We start from the raw sequence: 24,098 nt of genomic DNA on the forward strand, positions 1-24,098 counted from the left end.
GATGAAACTAGCAACATGAGGAAAAGTGATATATATCTTAGTGGTTCATCTCTGACAGTGTGAAATAGTGAAATAAAAACATGAATATATGGAAATGGTATCTGCCCTTCCTCCCGTGTCTCGCTGAGCAGGTTTGGTCTGTCAAACAAAAAACCAACTGTGTCTGCCTCCCTCTCTCTCTCTCTGTGCCTCCTCCCCCAGTGCTCCTGCCTTCATTATAATGCAGCCTCCCAGCCAATGGACTGAGCTGGGCGGATGACATCATGGGCTAGGGAACAGCGAACAGCCAGTGAAGCATCCAGCCTGCCGAACAAGCCTGAGTTTGGGGTCAGGAACCGGTCTGACAAGAGAATGGCAGTCCTGCCCGTAAACTGTCAGTAGGACGGTACATTTGAGGATGAACCTACCAACCTACAGGATCCAAAGGCTACAAACCGAGCAAGAGAATGTCAAGACGTGTTTCAGGTAATCCCTTGTCTGTGTATGCAATAGGGGATATAGATGGTGGTGGGGGGAGCATTGTAGCATTTTTTTTTTCTTCCTCCCCGCATTCTGCCCTGCTAGGGAGGAGGAGGAGAGGAGGAGTAGGAGGAGGCAGCTGTGTTGATCCATGTTGCCTGTATCACGGAGAGGGAGAAGAAATGAATGCCTGCATAAGACTGGCTATGGATGCCGTTGCTGGCCAACTCGGTCTTATCAACCCCTCCCTCGTCTATTTCATGGACCCCCCCCAGACCCCCCCCCCCCCGCCCCCCTTGTGTTTCACAGAAAGCATCTTTGTTGATGCGAGAGCCTGAATAGGTGGTGTTTTTTCCGGGCTGTCTCGTTGTGCGTGGACATCTGTTTGTTTGTGTGCTCATGTGTCTATGTGCCGGGCTGTAGCATGGGGACAGCTGCAGTGTTAACACAGAAACGAAAAGATGCAACGCTATTTTGGCCGTTGAGGTGCCACGGATGGGGCCAGTGAGGGCTGTGTTTTTGGGGACGGACGGTGAGCCACGGTTATTACGATGGCAGGAACAGCCCTTTGTTATCTCAGGGCTGCTGCCTTGAGAAGCGCTTTTTTGTCAGGGAGGGATTTATATGCCATTGATTTCTTTCCCTCCCCTCCCTCCGCTCGAACTCGGGGAGCCGTGTGAGAGTCTCTGTCTCTCCGTTTCCTGTATTAAACGTGGATGTGTGGCTCTTTCATGGCGGCCCTGCCGGCAGTGGTGACACAGGGAGATGTACAGCATCTGGTCACCTGACTGCGATGGGGGTGGGGGCTGTTGAGAGATCCTGCCTGAGAGAGAGAAAGAGGGGGAAGGCAAGGAGGGGGACTGGGTCGGTCGGTCAGATGCGTTCTCTCCATCCCGCTGGCTCGCTGTCCATTGGCATGCTGGTGTCAAGGCAGGATAGATGGGGGCTGAGTGGATGGGTGAGACATTCCACATCTTTCTGGAAGCACAGTCATCGCCATGTTTGTGTGGTGCACAGGCTTCTGGGAGAGGCGTCTGGGTGATGACGGAGTGAGGAGGAGGAGGATGCTCGAACGAGGAAGAGGGGGAGGTGCTAATTTCTGTCTGTGTGTGTTCGTCTGTGTATGTGTGTGTGTGTGTCTTTTTGCATCAGGAGTTTTACATCTTTTCAGGATTCCCCCCGTCCACACCACCTGTTCCATCTCTCTCTCTCACTGCTCCTCACAGAGAACAGCTGAACAGGACTGACCTAGCCTCTAGACCTCACATGCCCTCAGTGTTGTTGTTTTCTATCAACGTTTCCCATAACATTAGCAACCACTTCAGCTGTCAAGTGGACCTCTTATCTTTACTGTACAGAGACAAGGTGCTCATGGCCGGGACACCAGCTGGCCGTTCCAACTCCCTGTTTTCTATAACCTATTAATGCCATAGAAACACTGATGAGACCAGCTGTCTGAAGTTTTATCTAGGGGAACTGAAGACCTTTAATGTCATGGCGTTCCTCAGGTTCCTGCTTGGAAACAGAAGGACAGAGGAAGGACAGACAGATGGAGAGACGACAGAGAGACAGGGAAAGACAAACAGACAGGCATAAGGACAGACAGATGTAGAGACGACAGACAGACAGGGAATGACCAACAGACAGGCATAAGGACAGACAGATGGAGAGACGACAGACAGACAGGCATAAGGACAGACAGACAGAGGATGGGAGGACAGACAGGAGCAGTGGCTCTGTGTAGAAGGTCTTTATTGAGGAAGGTCTTCATCCCTCCGGACATCCCATTATTGTCTCTGTCTGTCCCAGTGTCTCATCCCATGTCTCAGGTAGGCTGTGTTGGGAGTTTAGGACACTGGGCCTTGACACAGGAACACAGCTCTCTCTCACTCATCCATGCAGACAGACATCTCAAAAGGTTATTAACAGATAAGACAGTTCATAAAAAAACAGGTAATTGTTTAAGAGAACTCAAAGTCAAAAGCCTGTGAATATGAAAACCCAGCTTTGATTGATTAATGGGTGTTTGTACCCTACATTCTGACCCATTAATGGATGTTTGTACCCTACATTCTGACCCATTAATGGATGTTTGTACCCTACATTCTGACCCATTAACGGATGTTTGTACCCTACATTCTGACCCATTAATGGATGTTTGTACCCTACGTTCTGACCCATTAATGGATGTTTGTACCCTACATTCTGACCCATTAATGGATGTTTGTACCCTACGTTCTGACCCATTAATGGATGTTTGTACCCTACATTCTGACCCATTAATGGATGTTTGTACCCTACATTCTGACTCATAAATGGGTGTTTGTACCCTACATTCTGACCCATAAATGGGTGTTTGTACCCTACGTTCTGACCCATTAATTGGTGTTTGTACCCTACATTCTGACTCATAAATGGGTGTTTGTACCCTACATTCTGACCCATAAATGGGTGTTTGTACCCTACGTTCTGACCCATTAATGGATGTTTGTACCCTACGTTCTGACCCATTAATGGATGTTTGTACCCTACATTCTGACTCATAAATGGGTGTTTGTACCCTACATTCTGACCCATAAATGGGTTTTTGTACCCTACGCTCTGACCCATTAATTGGTGTTTGTACCCTACATTCTGACTCATAAATGGGTGTTTGTACCCTACATTCTGACCCATAAATGGGTGTTTGTACCCTACGTTCTGACCCATTAATTGGTGTTTGTACCCTACATTCTGACTCATAAATGGGTGTTTGTACCCTACATTCTGACCCATAAATGGGTGTTTGTACCCTACGTTCTGACCCATTAATGGATGTTTGTACCCTACGTTCTGACCCATTAATGGATGTTTGTACCCTACATTCTGACTCATAAATGGGTGTTTGTACCCTACATTCTGACCCATAAATGGGTTTTTGTACCCTACGCTCTGACCCATTAATTGGTGTTTGTACCCTACATTCTGACTCATAAATGGGTGTTTGTACAAAACATTCTGACCCATAAATGGGTGTTTGTACCCTACGTTCTGACTCATAAATGGGTGTTTGTACCCTACATTCTGACCCATAAATGGGTGTTTGTACCCTACGTTCTGACCCATTAATTGGTGTTTGTACCCTACATTCTGACTCATAAATGGGTGTTTGTACCCTACATTCTGACCCATAAATGGGTGTTTGTACCCTACGTTCTGACCCATTAATTGGTGTTTGTACCCTACGTTCTGACCCATTAATGGGTATTCGTAGCCTCCGTTCAGACCCATTAATGCATGTGGTTAACACCTATGACCTCTAATATTTCAGCGCTTTATATTTATCCCTATTAGAAATACATCCATGGCTAATTGTGATCTGTTTCACTGGTGTGGCTCTGGATGAACATGGCAGACCACCACTTTCCTTGGCGTTGTGGAAGGACAAATGGTGATTAAGGGAATCATTTCATATGGTGTGTGTACGTGTCTGTTAGGTTGGGGGCTGTTATTATTGGATTATTATAAGTTTCAGGTTTCTCCCCGTTATCTCCCCTCACACCCCCTGACCTGAGGGACCACATTCCCATCATGCTCTGCAGTAGGCTCGTCATGTCACTAAAGGGTAGTAATTCAGTAGCGTCTCCTACAACTAACTAACAGACAAGCTGATTTTACAGAACAGAGAATGTTGGCGGCCAATTATAAGAGTGAATTAAGAGATGAGATTAAGAGATCAGGATAGGAGTCGTGTTAGCCTGTAGTAGTCTATTCATAAACAAATCCTTCTCCCAACTTTCCTACCAGTACGGCCCTGTGTTCCTTCAAGACAAGATGGGGGTTGGTCAGTGTATGTAACCCGACACACAGAGCTTCTCTTACATCACCTTAGCCAACAAAAGCTCCAGAAGAACCAGGGCCTTCAGCCTGTCAGCTGGCCACCTGAAATGTGATATTACATAGAATCTACTCGGGACAGCAAGCGACACCACAAGAGCTTCATAAGTGGCGACAGCCCGACGTACAGTTATAGCGCGCCGTGCGCTTCGGCCAAAGCATAACGGCGAAGTGGCCCGGTGTTGGGGAGGGTGTCGTGTTTCTGTGGCGAGGCGCGGTGTGCGCGTGGAGCCGCAGTGCCAGGTGCTGTCGGCCCCAGCGCCCGTCTGCTGGATTAGCACGGAGGATTTCAGAGCCATCTGGCCATTTTGCTGAGGGAGGGTGGGGGTGGCGGGTGGTGGAGGAAGCACACTGACACATTGACACACACACTACTAATCCCCACGCTCACTGTCTGCTGTGGGTGGTGGTTCAGTGTTAATGGGTGTGTTTGGGGGGATGGCTCGTACTCCACTATAGACCCTCCTTTTTCTGTGGCACACTAGGAACGTTGGTATCTTTGAGGAAAGGGCTGGCTGTGTAAAGATCCATCATCTGCTGCCATGAGAGCCGACGCAGATTTAACCAAATCAAATGTTCCCCCGAACACATTGACCACATTGCGGCCAGCGAGGGGATGACCGTCGGAGCAGCATTGGACACATGGAAACATACCACTGTCTGACTGCTAGCTAGCTAACCATGCTTTTACGAAAGTTCCCCGTTCTAAATCCACAGCAATCACTTCCTGTAATCGTGGCATTAGGGGGGAGAACTGGTGGCGTGCAGATGTTTATGGAGTAAAGCAGCGATGGCAAATAACAGTATGGTTTAAAAAAGGATTTCCCCCCCCTCCACTCCCATTAGCCTTAGGCCCACTTCACAAGGCCTACCTTCATCCACGGACTGCCCTGCCATGTGATTTCATACACTACTACCACTAATAATAGCGTCAGCAACACAACACGACCAACTCCTGTTACCACAACAGTTCTGCTGATTCGAGAGCAACCTAATCCCATTACAGCAAGGTTACTACCACTACTGGAGATATTCAACCCTATTCCCACAACAGTACTCTCACTTCTAGGGTGACTAATTGGAATGGGACATTTCTGAAACATAGCTAGCTTTTTGGTTCATGTTATTTAGCAGAGCAAAGAATATCAAGCCATGGATCAGTGCCAACTAACAGGACAGTTCCCTCATATAGAACAGCCATATGCTGTAAAAGAGCAAAGATAAGACAATAACAACATGATCAATGATAATAATCCATTGACACGTTCCTAGCAAATGTATACAGCGTATTTGGGATATACTGTACGTGTTAGTGTTCCTGGAGGCCAGGAGATTGGGTTCAGTTTCAGCGAAGAACCGTACATACAAATGTATGCACTCCTGACTGTTACACTCCTTAAAGCATCTGTTAAATGGCATCGTTCTTATTTTAATACTTAAAAATCATCCACTTCCTTGTTAGATTTTGAGCAGGGCTGCCTAAAAAAAAAAGTGAATCTGAAACTAACACTGTCATTTGTCCGTAACTGGTTGTGAGAGACTGATCTGGAGAGTCTGGGTCAGACAGAGAGAGTCCCTAAAGCTGTCTGTCTGTGTAGGGTGCTAAAGCTGAACTCTGGTGACAGTTGCTTCTGGGAAGCCCTCTTCCAATTGTTAATCAGAATGAGTGTCTGTCTAGTAAAGATAGGATAGGTTTCAATATGTTTCTTATTTACATATATTCCAGACTGCATCTTTAGTCTACAGTGAGAGACTTGAGCCAATATGTGTATAGGAGACCTACAGATCTGGCTTCATGCTCTGAATGTATATAGAAAATCCTCAGGTTTGGCTTCCTGGTTTGGGAACAGACAAGGATTTGATGCTCAACCCAGATACCTATGTGTGTTCTGTCATTTAACCCACACTATGAGGTTGGTTTGGCTGTATTGAAATGAACCCCTTGAAAGCCGTGTTCTTTCAACACCATAGATGATGTTATGGGCAAACTACCAAGTGGTATCACCGTGAGCCAAAAACACTGTATCATTTGTAGGGGCTTTGAAAAGGATACCCTACTTCTTAGAGATACTCATACATACACACACACACACACACAGTGTACTATGCCAGTGTCTGGTTAGGTTCTCTATGAAGGGAAGCTGCATGTTTCTGTATAGATGTTAGAGGAACGTTGGTCAGAGGACAAATCCTTCCGGTGAATTCTGTCTATTTATGGAAATGGTGGGTTCTTGTGTTCTTTCCAGCTCTCTGCTCCGTGAATATAGAGATGACATTCTCTGTAGAGTAAACCAAGACATGGTCCCTAAACAGATGTGTGTTTCTCTGAATACTAGTATCACAATTCCGCAGTATACTCATGGACAGAGATCACGGTGACACAAATGGCCCAGAAAGAATTGCCTGAAATAATTATAATGCTATTATTTCATTATTCAGTGGAAAACTATCTGTCATTGGGTGCAGACATACAATATACTGAATGAAAATACAAACGCAAACTGCTACTTTTTCAAGATGCAGTTAATGAAAAAGGAAATTAGTCAACTGAAATAAATACATAGGCTTCAAATCTACAGGGAATCCTAAACTATTTGTTTTTGTGTATTTGTGGGACATTTCAGGATCTATTATAATAGCTTGTGAAACATGGGACCACTTTACATGTTGTGTTTATATTTTTGTTTAGTGTACTTTTATGATTTGATACTCCGTTTCCTTTGTAGCGAACCACCTTGGGACTCATTGAGGTCTTAGATCCCTTAAGGGAAGTGTTAACTGCACACACTCACACACCTGTCACCTGTTCTAAGCGGCAGTTTAACTGTTGCTCATTGTGATCCTAACGAATGTTTAGCATATGCAAAGCAGTGTCCCTGCTGCAACTAGAGGATGAGGCGGAGCCCTTGGAGGAGGTGAGATAAAGGCTGATGTCCCAAGGTCAAAACACGGGGTGCTAGTAGTTGTGCTGTTTCACATTCAGGTAATACAAATGTCCTGGTGTGAAAAATTAAAATATAATTTTGCTTATCTCCCTCCCCTGCAGACACCCACAAAGACTGGGGTCAAGGCACACAGACAGATGGTACGGAATCAGACTCACATGGAGACAGTTATCTATTCCATTACTAGGGGATCTCTGGACAGCATGAAAGAATCTCACTTGTTCATGCATATTTCCTTCAGTTACATGATTATCTGTACATAATGAACTGAGATAGACATCTGACGTTAACTTTGCTGTCTCTGCATGGTACCCCTAATTAACTAGCATGACGCATAACTGTAGTAAATAGTAAGGATAGCCTAATCAAAACGTAAATGAGAGATGTGATAGGTCTGCACTCTGTGGATCAGTGTTGCCCTCTGAGAGTCAGAGTTCTATATTTTGTGACATGTGACTATTGATCTTTTCCCCATCACTAGTGTGACATGTTTTGACTTTTTGGATTATATATCATGCAGTATAATTTTTTTATTATTGAAATTTTATTTTTAGAACTAGTTTCCCGACCTGCACCACAACTTTATATCTGAACCCAGTTTGTTGAAGCTGGTTTGAGTCATTCTGGAGGGCCGTGCACACCTGAACTAAATGTACATGCCAATGGAGGCTGAACTGGAAGCCACCCTCTCAGATTACATAATCACAATTCTGCTTTACACTGCACCTTGATGCCAACAATGTGTTGCACCTCATTCCCTCTTTCAAGAATCAAGGCTTATAGACCCCATGTCTTTTGAGGGAACACATCGTCACACTTGATGCAATACCCCGCTTGTAGCTGGTCTGCTGAGAAAGATAATGTTCAGAAAGGAGGGAGGAGATTAAATTAGCCCTGTAGTCGCTCTTGGCGATAAGTAACTAGCTAGCTATTCTACTGGAAACCGGCCTTGTCTGCTCCATACCATCCAGCCTTTAAGGTATACAGATTCCCTAACGTAGCAGAGTGGAGACACCAAGGTAACCTACAGCTTGTTCATGAAGTCAGGAGAAATTCGAGGCACGTTTTGCCTGAAAACGCAGCTGAAGTGTTTTTGCTATCCATTCCAACACGGCAACCCTCTGGCATAGGTCAATAAACTGTGACCGCTCAGTAGGGGATTCCCAACTACGCCTACAAAGAACTCATGTGAATACTCTGGTGGTATCTCCTCCATTTAATAACTCACAGGCCTCTGAATACTACAGCGTTGCCTGTCTGAGCTGTAAAGGCAACAAGGGGCCACCGCCTCAGGGGCAGCAGAGGTATTCATGTCTTCAACCTTTGAACTAACACTGCCTCTCTCTTCATTGTAACTGGGAAAGAAATCACACAAACGCGGACAGACAAGGGTGGCAGAAGCATGACCCAAGCGGGGACACACCAGGCAGATTTTTGGGGAATCATTGGGGGAGATGCAAATTACTTGGTCTTGAAAACAAACCCAGCATGGAAGTCTTTGTCAGCTTATTCCAATGGGAGCTTTTACTATGCTACTTCCAGGACGCTTTACCATACAAGCTTTAAGAGACAAATCTTGGCACAGTAAGGACCGTGCCAAGAAGCTGACCCTAAGCAGGCAGTAAATATTTTTTTTAAGAAAAAGAAGCTTGTTCTTTGAAAAAGTATGAGACTTTCCATTCAGTTGGATGAAGAGCAAATAATTGATGTAGGCTGACTTGCGATTATATAACCTGGAAGGTAGGGCTTCCATTCATGGTCAGGTTTTTATAGGCCTTAAAAGGCAAGCAGTGTACCCCCATAATGCACTGTACAGAATTGACAGACTGAAACAAAATGTTAGCATTCTTATTATTTATTCTTTTCATATGTTAGAACATTAAAATGCCATAAAATCATATTCTATTGGCAACTAGGTTTCATGTTTATGATAATCTTACACCAGGTGCCTGGAAATTCCCAGCCCTAGAAACTAGACATGTCTCTGTCAGAGACCCTTATTGTCAGCTTTGTTTCCAGTCTCTGTTAAATAGAAGAGGGGGATACAATTATGATTTCATTCCTTCCATGACTTCTGCAGAACAGCTCTCTGGCAGCCTTGTTTCCCAGGTGACCTTGAAAGGGAAACCAGGTGAGAGGTGAGGGCTTGAGCTATATAGAGATGAGACCAGGCGAGAGGTGAGGGTTTGGGCTGTATAGTAATGAGACCAGGCGAGAGGTGAGGGTTTGGGCTGTATAGTAATGAGACCAGGCGAGAGGTGAGGGTTTGGGCTGTATAGAGATGAGACCAGGCGAGAGGTGAGGGTTTGGGCTGTATAGTGATGAGACCAGGCGAGAGGTGAGGGTTTGGGCTGTATAGTGATGAGACCAGGCGAGAGGTGAGGGTTTGGGCTGTATAGTGATGAGACCAGGCGAGAGGTGAGGGTTTGGGCTGTATAGTGATGAGACCAGGCGAGAGGTGAGGGTTTGGGCTGTATAGTAATGAGACCAGGCGAGAGGTGAGGGTTTGGGCTGTATAGTGATGACACCAGGCGAGAGGTGAGGGTTTGGGCTGTATAGTGATGACACCAGGCGAGAGGTGAGGGTTTGGGCTGTATAGAGATGAGACCAGGCGAGAGGTGAGGGTTTGGGCTGTATAGTGATTACATCTGCTATGGGTTGGCCTGTGTGAGGTGTTCTACTTTCTGCTGTGATCAGTGTATGGGCTGAAGGGAGAAATCTTAGGCTGTTTCAGACGAGGCTGGGAAATAATGTAGCAAAAATACCTTTGGGACATACACGTGAAAACTCCAATCCTGCTGAGACATTCAAAACAGCTGGTCAGTTTAGGTAATAATTGATTGTCCTAAATGCTCCCTGACATAGTTAGAGTAGACGAGAACCTGGCTATGCCTCTTCAAAGTCCAATAGAGTCCTTCTCCCTTGTTGGCCTGTCTTCCCTGCCCACCCATCCAACAGTCCTCCTGCTCCATGGAGCTGTGAGCCTGAGCCAGATCTGGAGGCCAAGGCAGCCTGTCCTGCTCAGTGAAGCTCAGCTAAGGGAGGCTTCTACAGCCAGCCCTCCCCCATCCTCACCCCATCACCAGGCCGCCGTGGGTTCCAGATCTCAGTCCTGCTTTAGCCAGGCACATTCAACATCAATGTTTAATCAGCGCCAAAGAGCGGGGAAAATAACTGCACTTTGTGGATATATTAATAGTTTATGGAAGTGAGAACATCTCCAGGAATGTCTGAGACTGGGTGGGCCATGGCAGTATGCAGCGGTGTGTGTGGCTGGCTGTCTGGGTTATTCTTTTTTAAATTTACGTTCCTATTTCTGTCTAGACGTCGTATCGTAATGTGGCAGTCGTAACCCCACGAGGTATTGTAGCCAATTCAAGTAAGAAGGGGAGCAGCGGTTTAAGGCATGTTAGCATGTCCAGCTCAGTTCCTCACAGCGTGAATGGGCATGGTGGTATCATCTTAGACAATGTTGCATATGCACAGAAGAGTAATCCAACAGCAGAAATAGAAGGCAAAAAAGTATTGATGAATCACAGAAAGTCTCACAAGTCTATTGATGAGTAATCTTCCCGGAAAGTTTAATATAAAAAATATAAAAAGGACTTTCATAACCTAACCTGACTATGAAAAAGACAGTTGTTTGTTTCTGCTGTTATGTTTTTGGCATTAGATGGGATCTGAGAAACAGGCTCAGCTTACAGAAACAGCGATAAGGCATTGTTAAATACAGAGTACACTAACTGTCTGCCTGTCAGTCTGCCGAGCGAATCTAACCAGTAAATAGGTCAGTGTTTTATGCGGCAGTCACTGAAGGATAAGGAATGTCTGGGCTGCTGTGAAACGTCCATCTTTAGAGGTCCCTGTGGACACTGACCACTCAGCAGTCCTGGAGCTTCCATTAGTGAGGTGACTAGCCAGAGGCTCACACCTATTAGTCAAGTAACTGGCCAAAGGGCCCACCCCCGTCAATCAGGTGACTAGCCAGAGGGTCACACCTATTATTAACTGGCCAAAAGGCCCACCCCGTCAATCAGGTGACTAGCCAGAGCACCACAGTCGTTAGTCAGTTGACTTGTCACAGGGACACAACTATCAGTCAGATGACTAGCTGTAGTGAAATGAAAGGAAGGGAAGTCCCAGCAGTAAATTTGCTGATGAAATCTTAAATGCCCAGCAGAGAAAGGCACTTGCTTTTATTTTCAGGCACTCTCACTTCTGGTACATTGATTCTAGCTCTGTGTTTACAGTAGTTATTTACAGAGTAATATGTATAAATGTCAACAATGTTCAGATACATGCCAGCAGTTGACTCAAATTTAGCCATTCAGGAATATGTCCTATGGCACTGGAAGTGTTTTGGTAGGATTCTTTGTCATGTAGTCCTTATAGCGGACCAGGAATCTGAGTTACTGCCGCACAGGTAATCGAATGCACATAGACATTGCAATATTGACATATCAATACTCATATACATACACTGATAGGCCATAACATTATGACCACCTGCCTAATATTGTGTAGGTCCCCCCTTTGGCGCCAAAACAGCCCTGACCTGTTGAGGAATGGACTCCACTAGACCTCTGAAGGTGTGCTGTGGTATCTGGCACCAAGACATTAGCACCAGATCCTTCAAGTCCTGTAAGTTGCGAGGTGGGGCCTCCATGGATCAGAATTGTTTGTCCAGCACATCCCATAGATGCTCGATTGGATTGAGATCGGGGGAACTTAGAGGCCAAGACAACACCTAGAACTTGTTGTTGTGTTCCTCAAACCATTCCTGAACCATTTTTGCTTTGTGGCAGGGCGCATTATCCTGCGTAAAGAGGCAGATGCCATCAGGGAATACTGTTGCCATGAAAGAGTGCACATGGTCTGCAACAATGCTTAGGTAGGTGGTACGTGTCAAAGTAACATCCACATGAATGGCCGGACCCAAGGTTACCCTGCAGAACATTGCCCAAAGCATCACGCTGCCTCCGCCGGGTTGCGTCCTTCCCATAGTGCATCCTGGTAACGTGTTTTCTAGGTAAGCTATGCACATGCACCCGGTCATCCATGTGATGTAAAAGGAAGTTTCATCAGACCAGGCCACCTTTTTCCATTGCTCCATGGTCCAGTTCTGATGCTCATGTGCCCATTGTAGGTGCTTTCGGCAGTGGACAGGGGTCAGCATGGGCACCCTGACTGGTCTGCAGCCATGCAACCCCATTCACAACAAATGGCGATGCACTGTGTGTCCTGACACATTTTTTGTCAGTACCAGTGTTAACTTTTTCAACATTTTGAGCTACAGTAGCTCGTCTGTTGGATCGAACCACACGGACTAGCCTTTGCTCCCCATGTGCATCAGTGAGTCTTGGCCACTCATGTCCCTGTCGCCGGTTCAGTGCTTTTCCTTTCTTGGACCACTTTTGATAGGTACTGACCACTGCAGACCGGGAACACCCCACAACGGCTGTAGTTTTGGAGATGCGTCTAACCAATCGTCTAACAATCACAATTTGGCCCTTGTCAAAGTCGATTAGATCCGTAGACTTGCCAATTTTTCATCAACGTTGAGAACAGAATGTTCACTTGCTGCCTAATATATCCCACCCACTGACAGGTGCCATGATAACGAGATTATCAATTATTCACTTCACCTGTCAGTGGACATAATGTTATGGCTGATCAGTGTATATAACATGTTTGAACATCTGAACTGTGTGTAATGTCAAATGTATTAGTGTCTTCAGGTTTTTCCAGCTGCTTGCCACCTTTCACCTAAACAGTGCAGTGCTTCCTGCTCACTGTTGGTTTCAATGTACATTTTAATATTTGCTCAGTTACATCAAGTACAGTATACCTATTATTCCAAGCCAGGAAGTCCTGTTTACTACATTGCCCTAGTCATTGTATTTCCAAGATTCCAAGAGTTTACTCAAGTGTTTTGTCACACAAATATTTGCAATTGCAGTAAATGTTTTGCCCGTATCATGCAGCTCTAACCACAGGTCAATGAATCCATTTATCAAGTCAGACGTGTCATCAATGAAGCCCTGTGCCATGGTTTTGTTCCTGGACTGTCTCTTCTACCTTTTAAGGAATAATACGATACATTCATAAGTGTTGTTTGATGACTTGCACGATGAGGCTCTGAACTTCCTCTAACCTTGTGATTGGGAGATGCAACCCTTATTCTTCAATCCTCTGTGTCTGCTGACCTAATAGGGACCTGGTTGGACTGAGTTATTACTGTAGCGGTCACTTGGCTGGTCTCGGTATGGACTGCAGTGCAACACTGTTTTAGTCATCTAAAGCAAACACAGCTGTTTTACCACAAGGTAATGTAGCAGGTGTCTCAACACTGTGCCTGTTTTACCACAAGGTAATGTAGCAGGTGTCTCAACACTGTGCCTGTTTTACCACAAGGTAATGTAGCAGGTGTCTCAACACTGTGCCTGTTTTACCACAAGGTAATGTAGCAGGTGTCTCAACACTGTGCCTGTTTTACCACAAGGTAATGTAGCAGGTGTCTCAACACTGTGCCTGTTTTACCACAAGGTAATGTAGCAGGTGTCTCTACACTGTGCCTGTTTTACCACAAGGTAATGTAGCAGGTGTCTCAACACTGTGCCTGTTTTACCACAAGGTAATGTAGCAGGTGTCTCTACACTGTGCCTGTTTTACCACAAGGTAATGTAGCAGGTGTCTCAACACTGTGCCTGTTTTACCACAAGGTAATGTAGCAGGTGTCTCAACACTGTGCCTGTTTTGACACAAGGAATGGTAGCAGGTCTCCCAACGATGTGTCTGTTTTACCACAAGGTTATTTAGCAGGTTTGTCAACATGGTACCTTTTTTACCACAAGGTAATGTAGCAGGTCTCTCAAATTTAGCCTTTTAAATTGACTGCTGATGACATCAGGGAATGATAGTATAGATTTTTCCCCTTCAAAGATTAGCATGGAGGTTTTAATGATTAACTGGACAGGCAAACATTTCCTCCAGGGATGAAGTAAATAAGTTACTGATCAGAGAGGAAGAGCATGTTTGTGATGTTAGGTTAGAGACAGCGGAAATCAGTTGACTTTTCTGATCAAAGACATCAACTAGCATAAGCCACTTGTAGTCAATCTTACACAAGCCATGCTGTGTTGGGACTGGATTATTTTTTTGACATAAAATTTTGTTCAAAGCTGCATTTCAGGATATCCTGTGTAAGCTGTTCCTAGGTGATGGCCAGAGGAAGCATTCTGTTGGGTGTAAAAGTGAAACTAATGGCATCTCTTACTCCACAAACAGAGAGTGACACAATCGAATAGGAGCCTTCAGGTATATCCAGAAAAACGCCTTCAGGTGGGGGATATAGAGTGACTCACCACACCTAATAAGTGCAGAAACTAGCTTTGTGGTGAATGTTTCAGGCACACCCACATTGAAAACAAGACTACAGCATGCCGTAAAATAAAAACACTACCTTAAAAAGTAGATAGCATTCACTGCAGTGTTGTTGTGGCATTTACAGTAAGTCATGTTGTTGTTGACCAGTGCATTCAGAAAGTAAGTTTCCACATTCTCTTATGTTACAGATTTATTAAAAATGGATTAAATAAAAACATTTCCATCATCCATCTGCAAACAATACCATCTAAGGAATTTTTTTTGTGTGCAAATGTATGTATATAGAAAATTTTAAATATTACATTTACATAAGTATTCATACCCCTTCACTCAGTACTTACAGTGATTACAGACTCAAGTCTTCTTGGGTATGACACACCTGTATTTGGGGAGTTTTTCCCATTCCTCTCTGCAGATCCTCTTTGAGATCAGCCAGGTTGGTTCTGGAACGTAGCTTCACAGACATTTTCAGGTCTCTCCAGAAATGTTAAATTAGGTTCAAGTCTGGTCTCTGGCTGGGCCACTCCAGGACATACACAGGCTTTTCCTGAAGACACTCCTGCATTATCTTGGCTGTGTGCTTAGAGTTGTTTTCCAGTTGGAAGGTGAACCTTCACCCCAGTCTGAGGCACTCTAGCACAGGGTTTCATCAAGGAGCAGGTTTTCATCCAGGATCTGTGCGACCATTGCTCCATTTTTACCTCAGTCTAAAGCGTTGCCTGGTTTCCTTCAGACGTGATGCTTGACATTCAGACCAAAGAGTTCTCATCTGAAAGTCCTTTAGGTGCCTTTTGGCAAACTCCAAGTGGGCTGTCATTTTACAGAGGAATGGCCTCTGGAATGTCCCTCTATCATAAAGGCTTGCAGGGTGTAGTGTTGCAGAGATGGTTGTCCTTCTGGAAGGTTCTCCCATCTCAACACAGGAACTCTGAAGCTCTATTGGAATGATCATTGTGTACTTGGTCAGCTCCATGACTAAGGCACTTTCCCCCCCAATTGCTCAGTTTGGCAGCATGGCCATCTCTTGGAAGAGTGTAGGTGGTTCTTCCATTTATGAATGAAGGAGGGTACTGTTCTTGGGGACCTTCCATGATGCAGAAATATTTTGGGTAATTCAATTGAATTGACTGTCTACTGTGGGAGCCTATATAGACAGGTGTGTGCCTTTCCAAAAGACTTTCTAATCAAGTTGTAGTACATCTCAAGGGTGATCAATGGAAACAGGATGCACCTGAGCTCAATTACCAGTGTCATAGCAAAGGGTCTAAACACTAATGTCAATGTTTCTGTTTTTATTTTCTTCATTCATTTGTAAAAAGTAAAGAATTGTGTTATTGGGTATTGTCTCGATTAATGAGGAAAAAACATTAAATACATTTTAGAATAAGCTGTAACATAACAACATTTTGAAAATATTTAGGGGTCTGAATACTTTCATACCAAGACTAAGGGCTCTTCTTCAGCTGGACGAAACAGTACCTGAATCCAGCTCTTAACTGTGGTCTATTGGCCATATACCACAAAACCGAGTGTTGCCTTATTGTCATTATTAACTGCTTACCAGTGCAACTAGAAACGTAAAAAGTAATTCAGGGTTTGAAATGCCTGGCTTTTCTCTCTTCAGCTATTACTGTATTATACTATAGCATTCACAGTTAACTGTAGTTGAGTTCATGGAAAACTTTCTCTCTCCCCCTGTCTGTCTCTCACCCACACACACCCACACACACACACACACACACACACACACAAATGTACATGCTTTAGTTCTGCTTTCTGAGGCAAACTGAGTGAATCACCAATCTCTAACAGACAGGAGTCAGTGGTTTCTCATGGGAATGATTTGATAAGATCTAACAATATTTGACGACTGAGGATGTAACAAACTCTGCACAAACACTTACGTATAGGCTTCAAATCCACACACACACACACACACACACACACAGACATTTTATCTCTCAAAGCCTATGAGAGTCTATGCTAGTCTTTGTGAGAAATTGCCAGTGGTCCGGGAGTGAATTAATACTGTGCTGCCTGCCTGTCTTTGTTCACTAATGTACTAGGTCTGTACTGTGAAAGGCTGTGGCCCTGATTTGGAGACTGTTGGACTGTACATCCCAGGATGGGCCTCAGGGCAAGGCTGTGAAAAAGCCTCAAATGAAGAATGGAGAAACTGAGGATGAGAGAGGGGATGACAAATATGAACACGTAGCCCAACTCTTTCCCTCTCCATTCCGTTTGCAATTTCACAGTCGAACAAAACCGTTGGACATCAATAGCACCATTCCAGCACCAAACAGCCCATTAACTTGTGTACTTCTAGCAGCCTGAGAAAAATGTGCTGTCATCTTTAAGGTTGTGCTTCATTGACTTTCACTTGTTTACATTGGAGAAGAAATTACTGTAATTGAACTCAATCTATGGCTGCACCCCCCCCCCATTGTATAGGGTTCATAGTGAAAGTTAGTATATTGTCTTGAACCAAAGCTCCACTTACAGAGATTTACCCTCCTAGATTCTTCCAGATGACTATCCCATCGTCATCTGAGAGCCCTCACCACATTACCTAAAGAGGCCAAAATGTTCCTGATGTCCTAGGAATCCCTAACCATGGGTCCACTCTGCCGGCTGGCGGTACTGAACAATGCTTCCACTCCTACAGAGCCAGTGTTTACTATCCGCAGCTCCTGTCACTCTCATTATATTAACCTGGTCCTGATGCTCCAAGAGAGAGCTTCAAAAGTCCACAGCTGAAATAACATTACAAGAGAGCAGCAGAGAAAATTAAGCCCCAATGCTGGAACCTTCTGCTTCATGCTCTTCTACTGGCCTTAGCCCCTAGCCCCTTGCCCCTTTTTGCAGCCAAGTAGCCCTACACGGAACACACGCGTCCTAAATCGCTGGCCCAAAATGTTTACCTCATATAGTTGTTTACGGAGTTGACGAGAGAGATTGTTGTTTAAAGTGGAACCTACACTGTGTTGTAATGTAACCCGACATAATGGTCACAGCAAAGGGTGAGGTATGTTCCCAAAACACCCGCTGTCACGGCTTACATAAGCATCGATCCATTTGAATGTCTGTGTCTTTCTGTAACCGGGACTGTCTGTCACTGCACTGAGGGTTGGACAACTCCTGCGTTATCAGGTTACACAGGCAATGTAGGTTATAAACTGTGTTTGGGTGTTTGGGATGTTGACTACTAAATGAACTGTACACAGATGCGCCACAGATGTAGATTAAGTCAGATGTTTAATAGTGGATTTATCTCCCCGAACATTAATATAATTTGATGGTTTGCTGTCTCTATTCCAAACATTTTCTTGACAGTTTTTGCCATCATTTTGGCAGACTAGGATTGAAGCAGCAGCTCAGCAAAGATGTTTAATCTACTTAGTTCAGAGCTTCTGTTGAATGTAGTAATTTTGATTTAAACATGGTTTTGGAGCTAGAGGTTTTCCAGCCTGAATCTTGTGATTTGATAATTTTTGTCCTTGGCACCCAGCAGATATAACACATTACACAGAGCCCTTTCTGAACCCAGAGGCCCTTTAATAAAGAGATTAGAAACCAGAGAGCCAAACTATGACAGGAAATTGTAGGTTTAAGTAAAACCAGATTACGTGATATTATGCCCCCTCTGGAGCACAGAGAGGGCCCTTCTTGTGACCCATGGCGATTTAAACATGCTAGCTTCAGGCTGCTCAAGCTCCTACCAACTGTAAACATTACCCACTGAGGATTGGAGAGAGACAGCCATTCAAAGTCAATTACATTGTGGGCTTTGTTGAACTGTTGACAATTTCTTTTTACATAAGTCATCTGTGTTACAGCATTGGTACTTGAGTTTGAAACCCATATAACACTCCCACATCTCTTCATTGGGTTGTTTGGAATGAAAATACTTCTCTCAATGTGAGATGGATGTTGATGAGTTGAAAGCAGCTTGCAGAGGGAGTGGTGAGCTTCAATATATTTTGATACAATCTCAGAGGAGAGCCTGTAGGCATTTCTCTCTCTCTCTCTTCCTCCATGTTGATCCTAAGACTCCGTGCTTATTTTCTATCAGCCCCATGCTTAACGTTCCCTTGTTTTTCTTTCACCCTAGGATATTGTGAGTGTTACTAAAGATGTCCGATAGTGTCGATATTGAAGAGAAACCACCAGCCCCTCCCTTGAGAATGAACAGTAGTTCCCGAGACTCTTCATCAGTAAACCACGGCTCCAGACCTCTCCCAATGGCTCCCGAAGAGAAGAACAAGAAGGTCCGCCTGCGCTCCATCTTCCCTGGGGGAGACAGAAGTGAGTAGACGTCTGGATTAAATCAGGACTCTGAGTTTGTCATGCCCCTGTGACCTGATCAGGAAGCACCTGGGCCCTCGCACATAATCATTAGAACAGAATAGGATAGGCCCAAAGTTGTTTAGCGTTTCCAGGAAATGATGAGCCTCATATTACAACACCACCAAGGTCCAATGACGACAAGGAACTGTCCGTGATACCCACATCACCGCTTTATTAGTGCCAGGAGCCCCCGATGAGTTATCCATTTGATATTTTTGGATTTGTGTTTAGCATTTTGCTCTGCACCCATTTGTTAAGAGTAAATTAGTCTTAAACATATAGTATACACATTTTGAATCACCGCCGATAATTTTTACAGTGATTCCGACAAGTGTCTCTTTCCAATCCCAGTGGATATACTGGAGATACACTGAGTTCTCTATGGTTTCTCCCCCTGCAGCAAACAAGAAGAAGGAAAAGGAGCGTCCTGAGATCTCCCTGCCTTCAGACTTTGAACACACCATACATGTCGGCTTTGACGCTGTTACAGGGGAGTTCACTGTAAGTACATCCATGACAGACAGATTTATTCAGTACTAAGTTTATCACAGACAATCATGGTGTACAGTGGGAGCTCTGAGTACCCCATCTAATGGGCATCTTACTGCTGCTTGTGTATGCCAGACGTGAAAGGTCGTGCAGTGGAAACTGCTGTGTCATAGAGTGTGCCCCTTCCTGAACTTACAACCTGTGGTTGGATGTCTCTCCTCCAGGGTATCCCAGAGCAGTGGGCGCGTCTCCTCCAGACCTCTAACATCACCAAGCTGGAGCAAAAGAAGAACCCGCAGGCTGTGCTAGACGTGCTTAAGTTCTACGACTCCAAAGAGACAGTCAACAACCAGAAGTACATGAGCTTCACCTCCGGAGGTCAGAAAACATAAAACATGCAACAATATTGTATTATACACACCTTTTAGAAGTTTTGAATATTTTTGATGAAGAGCCCACATGCATCTCTATCAATGTGTCTTTACTATAAAACAATAGGACTTTTGGCCAATGATTCCTTTCTCTTTTAGACAAATCAGCACATGGCCACATAGCAGCCAACACTCTGGTAAGTGCTCATTCTTTTTGAAAGTGTTCTTTTTCTTATCAGTGGCTCAGTGGTTAGGGACTCAGGCTTGTAAATAGAAGGTTCCTGGTTTCAATCCCAGCTGGGCCAATTGTTATTGTGTCTTTGGGCAAGGCACTTTACCCTACATTGCCCTGGGGAAAGGTTTCCCTGTAAGACCCTTTGGATAAAGGTGTCTGCTAAATGACTAAAATGTAAAAATGATCGTTAATTAGCCCATGTTTGTCAAAAAAGGAACCTAGAAACATGGCTCTCTCAATACATTAACCCCTGACCTCACACAACTGTCTCAGAGTCTGAACATCCCTTTGGAATTCAGCCAAATGACTGTCTCTGGGCTGCCACAGTGTCTCAGAGTGTTTTACTGATGAGCTGTCATTTTGAATACCTTTTGAAAACTTTTATCTCGATTTGAACCCCTAAGCAGATAGCTGTGTATTAGTTACTGTCTATACAAGTAATTCAACCTTGAATCTCCTCACTGTCTGATAACCTGCCAGGTAAGTTGATACAGACCAGGGTTGGGCAACTAGATCCAACCGCTGACACATTTGATGTCGGATGGGTGAATGGGGACTTTTTTTAGCCCAAAAACAGATGAGCTAATCCTTAATTCTCTTTACTTTGATTATATTGAATCAACACCCCCTTCCTCTAAGTGTACTGTATATAATGTTTTTCACCTAAACTTTGGCGGGCAAGTTTGCAGGACAGTTTTAGCCCACGTGCTGCCTATTGCCTATCCATGCTACAGACAACAGTTTGTCATGGGTGTGCTGGACAGTGGACTGTGTTTATTCATGGTGGACTGGGAGGGAAGACTCTGAGGTCATGTGCACCGGCATTCAGTATTTGTGCGTTGGTACTTTAACTCTTGCTCAGCGGTGAGGTCGGAGCCATTTCACTCCTAAAGTGTTGTCAGGAGAAAGCTGTTCCACAAACAGCGGCCATGTTGGCTTGGTGGCCCCTGCCACCCTGAGGGTCCTGATGTAACATTGATAAAGGCTGAGAGAGGCCCCCGCCACACTCAGGGTCCTGATGTAGTGTTGATAAAGGCTAACAGAGGCACCCACCCCCCTCAGGGTCCTGATGTAGTGTTGATAAAGGTTGACAGAGGCCCCCACACCCCTCAGGATCCTGATGTAGTGTTGATAAAGGCTGACAGAGGCCCCCGCCACCCTCAGGGTCCTGATGTAGTGTTGATAAAGGTTGACAGAGGCCCCCACACCCCTCAGGATCCTGATGTAGTGTTGATAAAGGCTGACAGAGGCCCCCGCCACCCTCAGGGTCCTGATGTAGTGTTGATAAAGGTTGACAGAGGCCCCCACACCCCTCAGGATCCTGATGTAGTGTTGATAAAGGCTGACAGAGGCCCCCACACCCCTCAGGATCCTGATGTAGTGTTAATAAAGGCTGACAGAGGCCCCTGCCACCCTCAGGGTCCTGATGTAGTGTTAATAAAGGCTGACAGAGGCCCCTGCCACCCTCAGGGTCCTGATGTAGTGTTGATAAAGGCTGACAGAGGCCCCTGCCACCCTCAGGGTCCTGATGTAGTGTTGATAAAGACTGACAGAGGCCCCCACCACCTCTGTCAGCCTCTTAATACAAAAAAATGATGTGTTCAGTCACTGAGCAGAAGTGAAATGCTCTGCTACTAACGTCCCTGCAAGTATCTCCTTGCCATCTCCAACTACCGCAGGACAGGCAAGCAGCTGATGGTCTTCAAAATATTATTTCTACCTCTTTTTCCCCATTAAAATCCCTCCTCAGTTGATATGTGAGGATCATATGTAGTTAGATGTTGATGAGAGAAACGAGTGTCCGTCCGTCAGTCGCGGTCCCCTGCCCTCTGCCCTCTCTCTTCCTCTAAGGTCCATTGCTCTGTAATTTTGTGTCGGTCTGTGTCCAGTAAATCCTCCCATTCTCAACCTTCACATTCAGAACCGACTGCTGTCGTCTGGGCCTCCTGTCAGCCTTAGAACCTGCAGCGCATTATTTGACAAGGTAACTCCTCCATATTACTTTCCACATACCTCCACATTGGCTTCACACCAAATTGAACCATTTTGAACTGTTAATGTTGTTGATGCTAGATTTGCCCAACATATCCAGGCTACATTGGCGAAAAATTTACATTACCATCTGCAAATGTTTAAGATTTTAGAAATATGATCATTTCCTATATTTACCATTTTCGGGCGGGGTGTTGGAATTGCCTAGTTGTTACATGTAATGGATGTTTCTCTTTCAACACCACTTGGCTGTAAGCATTTCCTTACACAATTCCAAATGGCCCATCCTTAAAGTGGCAGGGCAGGGGTGCATGCCTAAGAGGGCAGTGATGGTTGTCAAATTCCTGCATGTTCCTCAGTTAGCTAGTGTGCCTGCTTCTATAGTCCATCAGCTGTTTGGATCTGAATGCATGGCCTGATAGAAGCCTGCTAGCTAGCGTTGCACATTATCATTAGCCAACAATTCTCTCATCTCTCTTGTGATTCTTGGGCTTTCCTCAGAACACTGACCCCTGTTATTTTTCGATCAAATCTTCCACAGCTTACTCAAGCTGCTGGCTTGGCACCATTGTATACCTTGTAGCTAGTCACCAATTCTTGTCTGTGCTGCTGTTTTTGGCTATTCATTGCTACGTTGCATGCTTAGGCTAGCAACGGATGCATTCGTTTGTAGATCAGACCAAATCCACACCGAGAAGACAGTGTTCACTGCGGAGTACTGAGAAGAAGTCATTTAAAGGAGAGGGGTGTAACAGGCAGTGTATTTGCATAGCTCCTGCATCACTACTGGGGGAGACAAGTGGAGCTCTTTTCCTCTAAGGCAGGGGGATGTGTTTAGTGACTGTGTTTAGTGACTGTGCTTGGAGTGACGGGGTCCACTCTGTTTTGTCGGTCTGGCGCTCCACCCCCAGCTGTCTGCAGTTCTTTGAACTGACGCTGAAATCCATGACAACAGAGACTGTCCCTCTTAGCCTCGTTCCATCATGTTCTCTCTTACGACTGTAATGTTTTTAGCTGTGAACTAATTCACTCTCAGACAACACCCCCTGTAAATAGCACCAGCACTCTCCATGTCTCCCAGCAGACACCCTGTGAGCACATCCATCCATTAACACATATTATAAGCCTGGCTTACCATGATATCCTGTCCAGGTTTAATCAGACTGGTCAGACTTTCAAATCTTGCTGTTTTCCCCTATCCTACTTCACAGCTGAGAACCGTGTTTTAATAGTCTGCTTATAGGAGAAGGTCATATATTTTGGTAGGATTTGAGTCCCAGGTGATGCTGCCTTTCCCAGTGACATCAGAGGGCCAACATTCAGACCTTACTGACACCTTGTATTACCTCTCAGGGTGCCAAGACATCCACGGACCCCCCTATAGCGCCCCCTGTGTCGGAGGAGGAGGATGAGGAGGAGGAGGAAGAGGAGGAGGAGGAAGATGACGATGACGAGCTACCACCTGTCATTGCACCTCGACCTGAGCACACTAAATCTGTAAGTCAATAGCTTTACAGAATTTTGTGGCTTAATACAGTGTTACAGATTTATGAACAGTGGCTTATAACAGTGTTACAGACTTAGGAACAGTGTCTTATAACAGTGTTACAGATTTAGGAACAGTGGCTTTTAATTGTGTTACAAACTTAGGTACAGTGGCTTATAACAGTGGAACAGATTTAGGAACAGTGGCTTATAACAGTGTTACAGATTTAGGAACAGTGGCTTATAACAGTGTTACAGACTGAGGAACAGTGGGTTATAACAGTGTTACAGATTGAGGAACAGTGGGTTATAACAGTGTCACAGACTGAGGAACAGTGGGTTATAATGGTGTTACAGACTGAGGTGCAGTGGCTTATAACTGTGTTACAGACTTAGGAGCAGTGGATAAACATAGTATTACAGTCTTAGGAACAGTTACTTTGTATAGTCCTACAGACTTAGGAACAATTGCTGGGCATAGTATTAGACTACAGAGTTCCCTGACCTCCTTAC

The 24,098-nt window shown here is 44.9% G+C and overlaps 1 protein-coding gene across 2 annotated transcripts in view; it reads left to right on the forward strand.

Annotated features, from left to right (window-relative positions):
* Positions 1 to 237: 237 nt before the first annotated feature.
* The window catches only part of LOC105030442 (serine/threonine-protein kinase PAK 3), a 32,389-nt gene continuing 8,528 nt past the window's right edge, over positions 238 to 24,098 (forward strand). Inside the window, exons 1-7 of one of the 2 annotated variants that reach the window (XM_010904315.5) lie at positions 238 to 465; positions 18,778 to 18,971; positions 19,414 to 19,514; positions 19,727 to 19,880; positions 20,033 to 20,070; positions 22,030 to 22,092; positions 23,454 to 23,597. In XM_010904315.5, the coding sequence (XP_010902617.3) occupies positions 18,800 to 18,971; positions 19,414 to 19,514; positions 19,727 to 19,880; positions 20,033 to 20,070; positions 22,030 to 22,092; positions 23,454 to 23,597 (672 nt within the window). In that variant the 5' untranslated portion in view covers positions 238 to 465; positions 18,778 to 18,799. The remainder of the gene's footprint in view (positions 466 to 18,777; positions 18,972 to 19,413; positions 19,515 to 19,726; positions 19,881 to 20,032; positions 20,071 to 22,029; positions 22,093 to 23,453; positions 23,598 to 24,098) is intronic. The other variant, XM_029120845.2, reaches the window with a different exon arrangement.

The sequence above is a fragment of the Esox lucius genome, chromosome 7, assembly GCF_011004845.1.
Source record: "Esox lucius isolate fEsoLuc1 chromosome 7, fEsoLuc1.pri, whole genome shotgun sequence".
Classification (NCBI taxonomy): domain Eukaryota; kingdom Metazoa; phylum Chordata; class Actinopteri; order Esociformes; family Esocidae; genus Esox; species Esox lucius.